This window comes from Trachurus japonicus, chromosome 19 (assembly GCF_045865225.1).
Source record: "Trachurus japonicus isolate A0001 chromosome 19, Traja_1.0".
NCBI lineage: Eukaryota > Metazoa > Chordata > Actinopteri > Carangiformes > Carangidae > Trachurus > Trachurus japonicus.
The window spans coordinates 23688346-23704231 of NC_140925.1; the positions used below are offsets into that span (position 1 = coordinate 23688346).

The window sequence follows — 15886 nt, forward strand, 5'->3', positions numbered from 1 at the left end:
CATGTAATAGTTTCACTGTTGGAATTCTTTGGTGGTTTTATTTTAATCAAATACTGTACAATAATAAACAGATGCTTGCCACAAGTAGTAAAAACCCCTTTCCTGTGCAAAATAAATTAGACTGAATTAGGTTTTATAGAAATATTTTGAGTTGAGAACATCCAGGCAAAACTGACAGATTCAATGAAATCACTGAAAACATGCAGCAGCCTCCAACAACCACGTCTTTGTATGTACAGTGAAGAGTAAGTGCAGGACAAAAAGGTAAATATATAAAGAGTAACAGTAAAACCTAACAACTCAAAGTCTGTAAATGTCATTTTATCTCTAGACTTACAAGCGAACACAAACACATGACTACCAGAGCTATTTGACAAATAGGGGAAGTAAAAATAATACAATAATTAAACTATCAAAAACAAAATATACAATGACAGAAAAAGAAGTTAAACTTGTCGTTGTCATCATGGTTAACCTGTGTGGAGAAAAGAGTAGAGAGCAAAGATGAGTCAGATGGTTTAGTAAAAACACTCAGCTATGTTTCAGCTTGAGTCTGTTCTCACCTTGATAGCCACTGTTCCCAAAGAAGCCATTCAAATCATACTTTCCATTCTTTGCACCTGGAGACAAAGACAGGGAAGTAACAAAGTGTTACACAGAAGTACATATTACTACAAAGCAAGTTTACAGCCTCTCCCTGGATTCAAATATTTATAAAAAATCTTGAAAATGTTTAACTTTTTCCACACATTTTTTAGTAAATTCAGTGATAAATTGAGCAGGATTTACCTTGTGGGTGAAAATGCAGTTTGAGATGCTGTTGAATGTGTATCTGACGAGGCAGCTGCTGTTGTGTCATGTCGTCGGGCTGCTCGGGCCCCTGAACCACACCCTGCGTCTCTGTGGCGGCTGCAGCGTCGAGGCCGAGGCTGGCGGTGCCCGCCGGATCAGGCAGGTCTTCAACACCCGCTCCTGGAACCACATCATGGCTGAAGGACTCTGCAGGCAGGTAGGACGGGACTGAGGGGTAGGCCAGGCCGGGGCTGGGAGTGGCTGCTGCAGGAAAAGCTACAACTACGGAGGAAAGTTCATTGTTGTTAATTCATTATCTATGAGATAAATAATGAATAAAGTGTTTCTGCTTTTACCTTCAGGTTGCACGTGTCCATTTAGGTAGCCCACATTTTCTGAAAATACACAGATAACAGCTAAACATACCTGAAATCAATGGAGCCACATGAGGGAACAATGTGGAAACACACACAATACTTTACCATATCTGTCAACAGACATCCTCTCGCCTTCCACTGCAACAGCTGGAGTGGGTATCTCCCCCTTAACTAAGAGATCAGAGATATAACAGATGAGATGAGACTGCAGTATATTTGTGCCGAAAAAGAAACATCTTCACCTGACGCACCGTAAGATTTCCCAGCTGACTCTGGTTCAACAGGCAGGGACTCATACGGTAAACCAGCTGTGTCTGTTTAAGGCAAGAGAAGAGATAAATGTACAATTTGTTTGCACATTTCTAACCTCATCTCACTCATCAGGCAACAAGTAGCACAAATGGACAAATACCGTATTCTCCCATAGATCTGCCCTGAGAGGCAGATTCAAGGGGCTGTGACTGGTGCACTCCCTGGTTACCTGCAAAGAAGTTGACATGAAATCATGTTAAACATGCCTGTGAAAAAAAGACTAATGAAAAAAAGATTTAAAAAAAACAAAAAACTAATAGGGATGTACCATATTTCCCAGACGATTTAGCTCCACCCCCAAAACCAAGAGCTTGTGGTGCATAGGGAACTTCACCGCCACCTTAGCAGGAAAGTTAAGTTAAATACAATAAACAGATAAATAAATGACATGTAGTAGGTAGATGTGTTTGTTGGATCTTACCATATTTGCTTGTTAATTTCCCATTAAGTCCCAGAGCTTCAGGTTGATATTGTGTCCCAGCCAGACCTTGGAAAAAAATGTATAATTCACTAAATAAATTAGGGCTAAACTAAAATAACATAATAACAATCACAAAAGCTGCATGCAAAGCTTTGAGTATGTCTGTCTACAAATCCAGCTGGTCCTATTGTTTCATAGCCAAGATAGAAAAAAATAAAATCGTGTGCAGTGCAATTTACTGCACTGTTGTTAACCGTCCTGTGTGAAGCCTGGTGCAGTACGAAGGTACAGCCACCATTAAGTAACTCGAAACTCATTCATATTTTGTCTTGTTTGTTGAATCTGTACAAAAGCTAAAGGCAGCTGCTTCCATTAGCTTTATATTTGCCATACTGGAAAACTAATGAGTGTAATTGCTAAAACTTTAAAGGTTTCTACCGTATCTTCCAGTAGATTTGGCTTCAGGGCTCAGTCCAGCTGGTTGAGCTTCATAAGGCATTCTTCCATAACCTGCAGTGGAGGAGAAAGATGGACACAGTAGACAAATGATAAAAGGTTCATGGGAGGAACTTTTAGTGTGAGACGACGTAAACAACAACTGAGACAGAGGTATTCACTCACCATATTTACCGGCTGTATTTCCATTATTGCCAAGACCAACAAGTTGCCCACCATTGGGAAGACCTCCATATCCTGAGCAGAGATGAAGCAAAAACTGTATAAACGATCACATGACCTCTGATCGCTCAAGACAGGAGGAACTGAGGCAAAGAGTTTAGACACAAGCTGCATATGACCATTTATTCTAAATGGGCTGGACAGTCACATTTGTGGAAAGTTAACATTTTGGTGCATCTAACAAACACAAGTCAAATTAAACCGTGCAACAGTAACATGGACGTACCATACTTTCCGGCAGTTCCTGCGCTGTGGGGCTGTCCACCAAACTGTAAACCACCAATGCCTACATGAGAGTGAGGAAAGCAGTGAGTCGGTTGGCAAATGAACAATGAGAAAAGGAACTTGGTTTAAGGATTTTACATTTCTGTCCATCACGGTGGGTAGAGTTTTATTAATGAGAAACTCGTCAAGCCATGAACACAGCTCCCCTCTCCTTTTAAAGCTTCATTATGTTGTAGTGATTTGTGTAATGAGTGTGACCATGGAGGACTCACCGTACTTGGCGTTCGATTTCTTTGCATCCATTCCCAGTGTCTGACCCCCAAAAGGCAAACCACCCATTCCTATAACATTGGAAGACGTTTTGGTTCTTGTGCGTTGCTTTAAAAATGTTCAAGATACTGTAATGGTGTATGTATGCTCATCATTTCTAAAAAGACAGTATTTTTCATTTATTGTGTTAGTAATGATTTGAATGTGTTAAATTATACATACCACCATACATGCTGCTGAATTTGCCGTTTGGACCCAGGCCGGCAGACTGAGGCTCAAACTGACTAATTCCTGCAAAAACAAGGAACAGTTGGTGCATCACATCTGTTCATTTTTACACCTCAAAATGCCTTTACTCATACTTTATTCTGATCTGTGTGAAATACATAAAATGGAAATGAAGATGAATATGCTAACATGCATTTTAAGATCATGTTTTTTTGTAAGTATGGAAGCATCGACAGCATTTTTCTGAGCTGACCTGCCTGAACAGTTTCACTTTAGTTTCTAACCACTTAAAACCTATAGGTCACAAATGATTTTAAGTGTTGGCATGGTCTTACCATCTAGTCCAACAGGAACTACTGGAGCTCCATTGTAAGGAATCTGTTTGGCACCACCTGTAAAATCAGCAGCAAATCACAGATTCTATCTGTTTCACCATGCACAGGTAACTGGTCTAATTTCTTGCACTCCTGTCTCAGACTTCTCTTCAAATAATCGTCTCTGTTAAACTATGTCATACCTGATTTGGCATCAGTGGGTGCACCCTGGCCAAGACCTGCGGAAAGACGCGCAGTGACTTTTACTCTGATTCTATGAAACATATTATTGTCAAGTTAAAATGTATATAATTCCTCTTACTTGCGTAGTCAGGCTGTACACCGGCACTGTAGCCATTTCCATTTCCATACCCTGCAAAGAAAAGACATCGTGAACTACTCAGTGCACAGAACCAAGGGTGAGCTCAGTAACGTAGCTATATGAATAAATATCATTATAGATTTATTGTATTTTATGTAATCCATTGATTTTATACTTTAACAACATTGAAGCTACCTGATTTGGATTTGCCTGCTTCAACCACACCTGGATGTCCTAAGATGGAAATGGCAGAACGGTTTTTAGGCATCCAACACCTCAATTCACAACACTACAGCAGACCTGCCTGACTGATTCAGTTCAAAGCTAACTTCTAGTGTATATTTTTAAAGCGCACCTCCATATGAGTTTCCATTTCCAAATCCAGCACCAAGATACGCTCCTTGTCCATAACCTGAAAGCAAAGAAATTCTGAAAATGAATCCCACATGTGGAAATAAAATTATTTCTGTGCCTTTTTTGGGGATGAATTTCTCACAATGGGGAAAAATCCACTCACCAGGCAGCTTAGGGTTCCCTGCATAAGGATATCTACCTGAACATGTAAAACAAGAAGGAACATTTAAATATCCTTGGAAGTGAAAGACAAAGGAAATGTCACAGCACATGCTTCACTGTATGTTTATACTCTATTTGTAGTAAATATTACCTGCTCCATATCCATTGCTGAGGCTGGGGCCAGTGAAGCCTCCTACTCCTTGACCTTTGGATAAACAGATAAATACAGTCTTCACCAATTCTTCAACAATAAAATAAAAAATACACACAGGATATATACAGTTAAATAAATGAATAGTTACTAGGTCAAAATAAATCTTAGTTATTATGCTTTTTATATTTTCTGTTTACATTTTTTATTAAAGCCAGTGCTTCAGGGCGTAGCAGTCTGATGAGGCCAAAGGGAAGATATTATCTGCTGTTAATTATGTGTTATGTTGGACAAGTTTTCTAAATGAGCCTCTAACAAAGCCAAATACTGTTTGGTCTGAAGTCAAGTGTAAAAAGCACACAATAACTCATTTAGATGTCTCAGCAGCATAATCTGAAATTGTTTGGTGAAACAACACGAGGCACACATCATAATATAATAATCATAACCATGAAAGTTTGTTGTTTTCCCAGGTACCTGGTTTGTTTGATTTAGCTCCACCATTTGGATATCCTCCTCCTGCACCGGCACCGTATCCTAAACAATGACATCATATCTGTTAAACTGTTGCCAGGCCCTACATCATGCATATCAATGGTGAGAATAAAAGATACAACAGATTTACCATTGGGTTTAGCACCATATCTAGTTGTGAGAATAAAAGATACAACAGATTTACCATTGGGTTTAGCACCATATCTAGTTGGACCTCCAGCTCCTGCTCCTGCTCCAGCTCCAGCTCCTGCTCCTGCTCCTGCTCCATAACCTCAAAACAAATGAAAGAATTGTATATAATAAACTGTTGTGCATTTAACCACGTATATTTTTGTGCCAGTGTATGCTCCAGCACCTGAAATATCACATTAAATGACAAAGAAAAAATTATGTGTCATCTGTCTGACTCAAATGCAAGGCAGAGACCAAACAAATACAATAGGTGTTAGTTTAAAATCTGCTTTCTGCCTTCATTGTCTCAGTTAAGCACTTAAAATCTGTCCCAAGTCTTGGCATAACACATTTTAGCAAGTCATTAAAACCACTGTATGGTAGTCACTGAGGTGCATACATTAAAATGTAATAGTCTCAGTTTACCTGGTCTTGGTATTTTCATCCATTGTCCATTTGGTACTCCGGATGGTCCACAGTCTAGAATAAACATGCATGTAAATATGTATTATAAACACACTGGTGAAACACACAGATCCCTGGAAGTGGGGCATCATGTCAGGCTTCTCTAATTGTTCCTCAACAGCACAGAGATATTTACCGGGTTTGGTTGATTTAGCCCCCTGTCCCTTGGACACTGAAGCTCCCCCTCCGTTCACTAAAAGGCAGAAGAACAGAGCAAAAAAAAAAAAAAAAAATCAGGGCTTGGTTGGAAATGACCCATCTATTACATCGCCTTAAAATAATTTACACATGCAACATCATTTAATAAGGACTGATATCTTCAATTAAAGGGGAAACAAAAGACACAGTATAGCACATGCACCAAAGGCACCAATTGAAATGTATAAGGATTATTAGAAACAACAATTAGACATTATTAACAAAAAGTAGAAATATCACAAGAAACACAACTTAACATTCATATTAGTTAATTCTCAACCAGCTACAAACATTATTAGAATAGTTTGACATTTGGGAAATTCCCTCAATCACTTTCTTGCTTCAAATGTATCCAGTTATCTTACTTTAGTGTAGCATAAAGACTTCAAGCAGGAGGGAAACAGCTAACCTTGGTTCTGCCTAAAAGTAACAAAATACACCTGCAGGCAGCTCTAACGTTCACTTAGTAACATGTTATATGTTTAGTTTGTTTCCATTGTTGTCAGTCTTTATGCAAAGCTAGGCAAATAGCTAACCACAGCTTTTCAGTACATTTTAACAGAGTTATATAATCTTAAATACCTTTCAACAAGAAAGCAAATAAGCACATTTCCCAAAAACATTACTTTCAAAGTGACATGTTGAATATAACAACGTTGGGTGAGAGTTTCAACAAGAAAACACCAAGAGATGAGCACATATCAACACAAGTTATTGGTCATCTGCTGACACAGCAGAGAAGAGCATGCAACACAAAAACATACACAAACATAAAAACTGTACAACTAAATGGTACAAACCACGGGAACTGGCTAGAATTCACTCTCAAGTCGGGATTTCTCCGTCTCTACTCATATTAACCCTATAGTATTTTAAATAGTATGGTATTTAAAATAGGCTACACTATAATGGGTTCACATAGTATTTGATGTAAATACATAATATAAAATTTTGGATGTTGCTAAGATTGTCGAAGCATTACTTAAGTAAGTTCAAGTGATTTCTAGCCATAAACACAACATCATCTTTCAGTCTGATGAATCCTGTCAGACATTCCAGTGATCATAAAGCCCATAATTCACCAACAGACTGGAGTTAGGACAAACACAGATTTCAGTCGACATTTACACATGCAGTCCAACACGTTTCAAGACTTAAGTTTACCAGCTGCCCCAGTTTCCCCTGTAGGGAGACCTTTGACCCCGAGGCTGACGGGTGCTGCCTCAGACTGACTCTTGATGTTTGCTTCTTCAGGTACAACCTCAGGTGATCCCACAGCCAGTGCCTCTTCAGGGATGACGCTCCCTGCACCGTTAGCTGCCACTGTTTCAGGAACAGCTTTGGTTTTCACGGCTGTGGTGCTTTCAGGGACAGCATCTCCCTCACTGGTGCTGTCTACCCCAAACACAGCGTCTGGCTCTGCACCTTTTTGCTCGGGCACAGCACTTCCAGTCACATAACCTAGAGGCCATACATTGTAACAACATTTATATCCACATATCATTTTACGTAAATAATACTGTACCCATACGTTCATTCCTAAAAACAGAATGTAAACAAAAATCCTACTCACACAAGTGAGTAGAGAAATGAAGTGGCAGAAAGCTGACAGTCTACAGTCATAATATCATCTCATGTACTTTTCCATTAAAGCAGAAGTAAGCGGAATGTTTGTGTTAATGTAAGTCTTAAATAGTTCTATCTTCCGACAGCAATCACTTCTATAGAGTGTTTGGTCCGAAACACGGGTCTGTCAGTCACTCTGCTCTGCTGTAAGCCGAGGAGAAAACTTTCCTTGTATCCTACAACCTTTATCCAATGAGGAGAGAGAACGGCATAAAGGGGCGGTCCTCTCTGTGTGTGCAGCCAAGGGATGCGCGTGAATGTGGTGACGTAGGGACGAGGGCGGGGACTGCTAACTCCATCAGCTGACAGGAAGTTAGCCAAAACCACCGGATCGCTTACTTCTGCTTTAATGAATTATAAAAAATATAATTTGTGTAATTCTCCCAGTTGTGCACAGTGACACAAATGTACAGTGATTCACAATGAATTTTTAGATGAAAAATAAACTAGTACATCACTTGACATCATTCAGTATTGTTATAACTGCAAAGCATTTTGAGAAAGTTAAACCAAACACACTGACACTCCATAGCACATATCAAAAGGTGCATATACCCAGGTATCATTTCAGCATCAGTTTGCACAGGTTTTGGGGGTGGGGGTGAGGGTGCAGCAGTGAGGGAAGGGTGGGGAACTTGCCTTGAGGAAGCACGGCTTCAGGCTCTGGTGCTGGGTGACTCTGGGGAACCACTTGTGCAGGTCCAGATGTGGCTGTCTTCGGACCCTTGCCCTGTGGACCCAGGGCTGCAGGCCCAGCTGTGGGCTCAAGTGCAAACTTTGGGTCGATGCCCTGAGCGAACGCTGGTGCTGGTGGCGGTGTAGCCAGAGGGATTAGAGGCATCTGTTTGTAGCTTTTTCCTTGTGGCACCGGCAAAGGCAGCTTCTGAAATCTGTCCTGTGTCACCATAACAAGGATACCACTGGTTGGGTCAGGGACAGCAGGCGCTGCACCTTGAGTTATTGCTTGTTGAGGTGCTGCACTTGACTGCTCAGGTGAGAGATCGCCACCTTTTAGGCCCATGCCATTGGAAGCAACTGCGCCTTTTGTACCCATCCCATTTGGCATCATGCCGTAACCTGAGAACCAGACAAAGATGAAGATGTGAAACCGTAAACTATTTTAATTTGGAAACCACCACAGGCATAATTTACAACAGCCTACCGTTGCCCAGCGACTTAGTTCCTTCACTGGGGGACACTGATCCGACTCCTTTGGTAGTTTGTGGGTTTGCGCCTCTGCTTGGCCCTCCGTATCCTGCAATCCATGTGTCACAAAGTGATTATAATGACACCGTCTCAGGCAGAGATAAACTGACTATCATAGAATTATCTCTAACGAATAAGACTCAGAAACCATGAAGAACTCTGACTTCAAATAAATTCAGATAGCTGGAGCTCACCATTCAGTTTAGCCCCATATCCACCGAGTGCAGCACCATTTCTAACTCCATGACCTGGAGAGAAAATATGAAAAAATTCAAACTGTAGTCTAAATGACCTTTTATATGAATATTTATGAGGTGATAATTAAATGAAAACAGGTGAAAATTACATTTATTTAGCATTTCTGTTTGTGATATCTGAAATAATAAGTTTTCACTGTGATATAAATTTTACAGGCCAGATTGAAATGAGACTGGAATTCAGAAAGCAAAGTGAAGAGATGTATTGCACTTCTGTACCAAAATGAAATGCAAGCTACAGGGCCTCTTTTTAATAATTAATAGCTAAATGACAAGTATAATCTGTTAAATAATATATATTTTGACACTGACAAACACATTACTCATATTCCTGAAAAGAAATACAATAATGTGCACTGTATTTCACTTGTTATAGTTTTAAGTGTTGACAGTTCCAATATAATGATAGTAAACCAATTATTACTTTATGTAAGGTGCATATTAGTAACAGGATGTACCGTTGGGTTTGGGTGCATATCCATTGGGAACACCAGCTCCAGCTGCAGCTCCATAACCTCAGGTCAAAACACAATATTACATAAATACCATGACACTAAACCACAGTTATCATTCAACAAAATCAGACATCTATTACCATTGGGTTTATTTCCATATCCATTGGGGACAGCTCCATTTCCATAACCTAGAGAGAAAATTACTCATCAAAGAAAGATCTACACCTCACTTCCTATTTATTTTGGTATGTTTGAAATAAAAAGTAGTACCTGGTTGGGGTCTCATTCCAGCTCCTCTGTTGGCTCCATAACCTGTAGGACATTCATAGATTTATCATTTGATTCAGATACAACAACATTTGCCCGTTTCAGGACAATAAAGAATTCACTTAGATACTGTATAAGTTTGGATCAATAAATGAAAAGAGAAAAGTAGGTCTCACCATTGACTTTGGCACCATACCCATTTGGGAAGTTGCCATACCCTAAAAAAAAAAAAAAAAAAAAAAAAGACAGAGTTATTAAAATCATTAGGTTGCCTAAGAATCTCATCTTACAAGAAAAGTAACATGTTTTAACAAAATAATTATATCTATGTGATTGATTGTGATGTTGCTCTTACCTGGTTTTGCTGGCTTGCTAGCTCCACCACTTGGGTGTCCATACCCTAAAAGTTACATGGATAGATAAAATAATATTAAACTTACTATAAATGTAATAGTAAGCAACAACAATTCTTGCATGTTGACCCACCATTTGGCCTGGCTCCATTTCCATTAGGGGCTCTGGCTCCTGCATAACCTGTACATTTAACAACAACATGATTTCAGATGCTTCTAATAGTTTCCCTTTCCTGCATGCAATTTTATTACGTTTTATGTTATATAATATTTATGAATTTACCATTGGCTTTTGCACCTTGTCCATTGGACACACCAGCTGCACCACTGTATCCTGAAATGATCAAATCAGTCCAGGGAATTGTACAGAAGGCCATGTCATCTCAAAATATGAAAACAACCAGAATCGTATATTTTCAATAAACAGTGGAGATATTCCTACCTTGCTTCGGTCCCTTCATTCCTCCATTTCCATACTGAGGTCCAAGACCCAAACCTGCATGGCCATAGCCGCCATTGTACCCTGTGAATAGAGTGTACACATATTAATATAAAGAATTTATGATGTATTCACCACAGTATCCGTTAAGTGAAATCAATGCTGTATGACTCACCTCCCATGGGCTGAGCTCCATAACCATTAAAACCGTTACCGCCATATGCTGGAGGAACAGATTAAGACCGTTATTAATGGTGTTTTAGGAGGTGACCTCAGTTCTGTGTCATAACTTTCACTCACCTTTCCCTTGGTTCCTGGCAAGCTGAGGTACTCCAAGACCTCTGGAGGGTCCCATTCCTGCCCCTGGACCTTAAATCATCGGAGGACAGATGTATCAATTGTGTGTCAAAATGAATGTTTGACGAGAAATACAAGAAAGCAGCAGAGGATGAATTACCTGCCCCATAAATTGGTTGGCCATATCCCTTCACGGGTTTATTTCCAGCTCCTCCCTGTCCTTTTGAATACACAGACAAGCTTATGTTTCATATAGTAAAACAAAAGAACATGTTTTATACCTCAGGCTGCCCATTGCCATATCTCACCATTTGGTCTTGCTCCATTACCATTGGATGGGACACCTGCAACACCTTGACCTGGAGGTAAATTAGGAAAGATGTGATACAACTGCTCACACTTGTTTATTAAAATGTGTTTTAAAGTTTGGTTTTTGCATACATTACCATTCGTTTTAGCCACATTTACATTAGGTACTCTGGCTCCAGCTGCAGCACCATAACCTGACAGACAGAGGTTTTAATTAATACAGCACTATAGGAACTCGCTACAGCATGGTGCTCTTCATAAATGTGCATCTGTTTGTGTTAGTATATTTATCATTAATTTCATTATTAATCTGAATCAATAAACACAGATATAGTATGAAAATGGAGGAGCTACCGTTGCCTTTTGTTGCATGTCCATTATGCGCAGCAGCTGCAGCACCATTGCCTGTAGAGACAACAGACAAATGTTTTCTATTCTGCTCATCAAATTTAATAGTGAAAAACAAAACTTCATATAAATGCCTCAGCTGAATTAATTATTTAAGGTTTATTTGTGCTGCTTGGTATTTTGAGATACTACAAATTAAGGGGTATTGCTTTCCATAATATATTGAACAGAGAATAATTATCAGTATTCACTCACCACTGGGTTTACGTCCATTTCCACCAAGAACACCAGCTGCAGGACCATAACCTAAAAGCCAGTGAGGGCCAGATAAAACCAAGACACTCATTAGCTCATTAGATCGAGTTTTTGGGAGTCTTATAAAAAAGCTGAAACTGTGGACTTACCATTCAGATGGCCTCTGTTTCCATTTGGTGCAACAGCAGCAGGGACTCCATAACCTGAAGATTAAAGAGACTGTATGAGTTTAAATTCAACAGATAACAACAAGTCTATTTCTGTGAATGTGAGGGGCTAATTTAAAATAAATCACATCACATAGGAAGCATGATAGGCTATTCCTCAACTAAAATATCATTTAGTACATCATCACATGTAAAATACCGTTGCCTTTTGTTCCTTGTCCACCATATCCACCAGCTTGAGCACCATAGCCTGTAACATAATGAATATTTAAACTGAACAGTGTTGTGTCTCAGTTATGAGTGTAGTACGGATGTGTTCAAAGCATCATACCGTTGCCTTTCAGTTGTTGTCCACTGGCTGTGCCGGCCTGAACACCATATCCATTGGATTTAGCTCCATTTCCACCGGGTAAAACTGCTGGATTTCCTCCTGGATTAGATTAGATAGTTAAATACAATGCACGAAGAGATACAGGTTAGTGGGGAAAAAGTGACACATTTTGAAACTGTAAGACATTCTGCAACCAACTTTTAACATCTACTTTTTAAGCCTTTTGTTTGAGCATTAGCTTGAAACACATGCAGGAAAATCTTTATGTTCTGGACTTTTTTTTTTGTCTGAGCTGAGGTTTTATGAGGATTTATGTCCACCTACCCTGTGGTTTCCCACCCTGTCCATTCGTCACACCAGCTGCTGCTCCATAGCCTTGGAAAACAAAATGCTAAATCGTTATATCCACCATATGATCTGATGATTTGCTTTAAAGTGATTACAGGTACACAGTAAACATACCTTTCATCCCTCCTCCATTGGCTGCACCAACTGCTGCTCCATATCCTTATTGAGACATGTGGTAAGGAGAAGTTAAATGTAATGATAATGTGTTGAATTTGTACAATAGTTATGTGAAAACAGATTTACCATTAGATTTTGCTCCATTTGCACTTGAAACTCCAACTCCTGGCCCATAACCTGAGTGCAACATTATGAAAATTACTCAAATAAGATCAAACTGTATGCATTTTATGTAATATTCACCCTCTGTAATCACTGACCTACTCCTTTTGTTGGGTATCTACCATATCCATTTTGTACACCCGTTCCATGACCCACACCTAAAAAAAAGAAGTAACAAAATCTCAAAACCATAGTAACAGTTGAGTTCAGGGCTGTTTAGAATAAGATATGCTGTTAACTTACCTTTTGATGGCATCAGCATTCTTCCTACACCTCCACCATTTTGGGGTATCCTTCCTAAAAAATAAAAAACATGACACTAAAGTTTTGGTGTGTGTCAGCCTTCCACAACTGAAATAATAATTCATATTTCATAGAGACAGAAAGTGCATAAGAGTTAGGAATATGATGGATTCACCATGAGGTTGTGGCCCTTGTCCATTGGATACTCCAGAAGCAGCACCGTAACCTTCAACACAACATGTGTGATGTAAGACTACTGCCAGGTCACTATGGTACAAATTCAATTGTGCTAATAAATGTGATTAAACATGTTGCTGTTAAAAATATGATCTGTTCTTCAGCTTTTCTTCAGTCCGTATGATTTTAACTCACACATCTCATCACTCATCTATGAATAACTGGGGAGGGTCTTGCCTCAGGGTCTTGCCTCATAAAGTTCAATCATAAATTGTAATTGTCATCAGGATTTTATACAAGATAGAAGTGGAAGAAAGGCGTACGTGTAAGTACATAACTCCAGACTTGGGGTATGGTTATATATTTTGGATTTTCTTTTAATTTATCATCATTATTCTTATAATTTGTAAATTTGTTTTAATCAGTAACAGTAGTTTTGAATTCAAAACTGAGCTAGCAGTAATATTGAACTTTGGATTGTTTTTCCAATTTACATAGCTTGCTTTAGTTAAATTTATTCTTTTCACATATTGAGGTTTAAATTGGAATATTCCACCTTAAAATGATCTCTGCCTTGCTCTATTTAAATTTGATGTCTTTCTAAAAGTCAAGTTCAGTCCTGTCTGCTAACACCAGTAATTCCTTGAATTAGAATTACATTAAGAATCACATTAACTTTTATTAAATTGAGTTTGTTGATGAGTCTGGAGTGTGACGAACATTTTCAGGAGGACTGTCAGTGGAGTGACTGTATTCCAGCAGTAAAACCATTCTCTTCCCATCTCACAGAGGGATGTTAAATTTAGATGGCTGCTGCCACTGAAGCCAAGCTGCCTTTGATTTCACCAACCGAGACCGTCGGTTAAAGAGAAAACAGAATATACGGCTGCTTCGCATCATCGTAAGAAAAGCTGGGCGAAGGCCAACCACACGGAAGAGCTACACAGCTCACGTTGCTAAGATTTCGGTTTAACATGATTGTTTGAAATTTGACAGGCAAACCCGACCATCAGAAAGACATTTGTCTCATCTCTCCTTCATCTCATCAGCAGGTTGTACTCGGACTCCACAAGACTGGAGCCTGAAGTGTCACAGCATTTAAACACAATAATGCAGAAGATGTGAGCACAGTTTGTAAAAAGATATACATGTCATTTAGGGCAGAGATAAATCATTTGTGACTCAACACAGGACTAATTTTGCATAATTCAGTTCCAGTATTAGAGTAGATGGTGTTTGAAGAGTACAAATCCAACGTTTCATTCAACTGACCACATATATTTGAGATAAAAGCCATGTATTGAGTCTTACATAATTGAGTTGAATTCTGCAAAAACACAGTATCACAGTGGATAAAAGAAAAGTGAGCACATACAGCAGACATTACTGTGGGATACTGTAAAGAAACCAACTCCAACAACAGATTTGAGAGAAAAAAACGATGCACATGGACACATTTTCAGACTTATATGGTTTTTTTTCTGACATAATTTCCTTTGAGAGAAGCTTTTCATCAAACACAGCAATAAGGGAAATAATGTGAACCACAGGAGCTGAGACTGAGAGGTTTAAAATTATGACTGATGTACAGAGACATAGATGGTCCCAGAAACAATAAACCTCACAGCTGAATTTATTATGGAAGAGTTTAACTGTTTGATTTACACTACTTCTGGATGAACTGTCCAATGTTTTTGTCACCTTTGTGTTTGCATCGGCTCTAACAATGCCATTTTCTTTACATTTGGCAGCTTTTACATGAACTAACTGACATTACTGATTCACGGCCTGAGTCATGAAAACATTTCATATTTTAAAAAATACACCCCTATACAAAATAATTTAAATCTACACAACCGACAGAGTTTCACACAGCAGGGGCCTTGATCTCTGCACCTCAGACACTCACCACCTGTGTATGCCGTCTGCACCAGCCCAAGGATCACTGCACCCTGGAGTAGTAGTCGCCCCAACATGGTGGACCTGGAGCACACACACACACACACACACACGAAAAAAGCCCAAAATGTGTTTAGACCCAGCAGGAGAATGAGGAGGCTTGAAGCAGATGTTCCAGATTGGGCAACGTACCCTGAACGTGAGGGTCTAATATACACTCTGGTCTGAGCGGCCCCTCCTCTCACCACCTCGTCCTGTAGATGCTCCTGGTCTCCACACCCTCCTCCTCCTGTTGGGAGAGACACCCGAGGTGTACACACACACTAACTGAATAATTGGGCACTTAAAGCACATTAACACTGAAGAGAGAGACAGAGGAGCAAAAAGAGGGAGTTCACCAGATTGGACAGTGAGTGATGAACTGGTGCATCACAGCAGCCTCATAAAGGACCACGGTTGTTCTGCACTGATTTTTACGGACTAAGAACTCACCAGTCCCTGACCGTAAATATCCCCAACAGGGAATTCATCTATGTAGTATCAATATTCTGCTTTAAGCTGTTGGCCCTCATGATATTTGCCAGCGCCTCCTTACGTCATGCAAGGCTGCAAAGCATTTATTAACAACATGTTCCCCTGGAGAGTGTGTGTACCTTAAACTATTTAAATAAGCTTTAAAAATCAACTTAATGGTT

At 39.5% G+C, this 15886-nt stretch overlaps 1 protein-coding gene across 1 annotated transcript; it reads right to left on the reverse strand.

The window, feature by feature from the left end:
- Positions 1-23: 23 nt before the first annotated feature.
- cmn (calymmin) lies at positions 24-15281 on the reverse strand. Its single transcript, XM_085762324.1, has 49 exons — positions 15202-15281; positions 13291-13341; positions 13116-13169; positions 12971-13030; positions 12837-12887; positions 12708-12752; positions 12570-12620; positions 12246-12344; positions 12120-12164; positions 11748-11798; positions 11499-11549; positions 11144-11194; positions 10996-11046; positions 10839-10907; positions 10714-10761; positions 10542-10622; positions 10398-10433; positions 10233-10280; positions 10102-10146; positions 9923-9964; positions 9750-9791; positions 9620-9667; positions 8724-8816; positions 8201-8638; positions 5874-5930; positions 5699-5752; positions 5286-5372; positions 5084-5143; positions 4607-4660; positions 4457-4492; positions 4295-4351; positions 4135-4173; positions 3940-3990; positions 3821-3856; positions 3639-3695; positions 3298-3366; positions 3078-3146; positions 2807-2866; positions 2524-2595; positions 2341-2412; positions 1903-1968; positions 1750-1821; positions 1582-1650; positions 1421-1483; positions 1275-1340; positions 1149-1187; positions 790-1074; positions 564-620; positions 24-475 (listed from the first exon to the last, which is right to left on the reverse strand). The coding sequence occupies exons 1-49, from the start codon at positions 15266-15268 to the stop codon at positions 471-473; spliced, it is 3369 nt and encodes a 1122-aa protein (XP_085618450.1). The 5' UTR covers positions 15269-15281; the 3' UTR covers positions 24-470.
- Between the last annotated feature and the right edge of the window lie 605 nt (positions 15282-15886).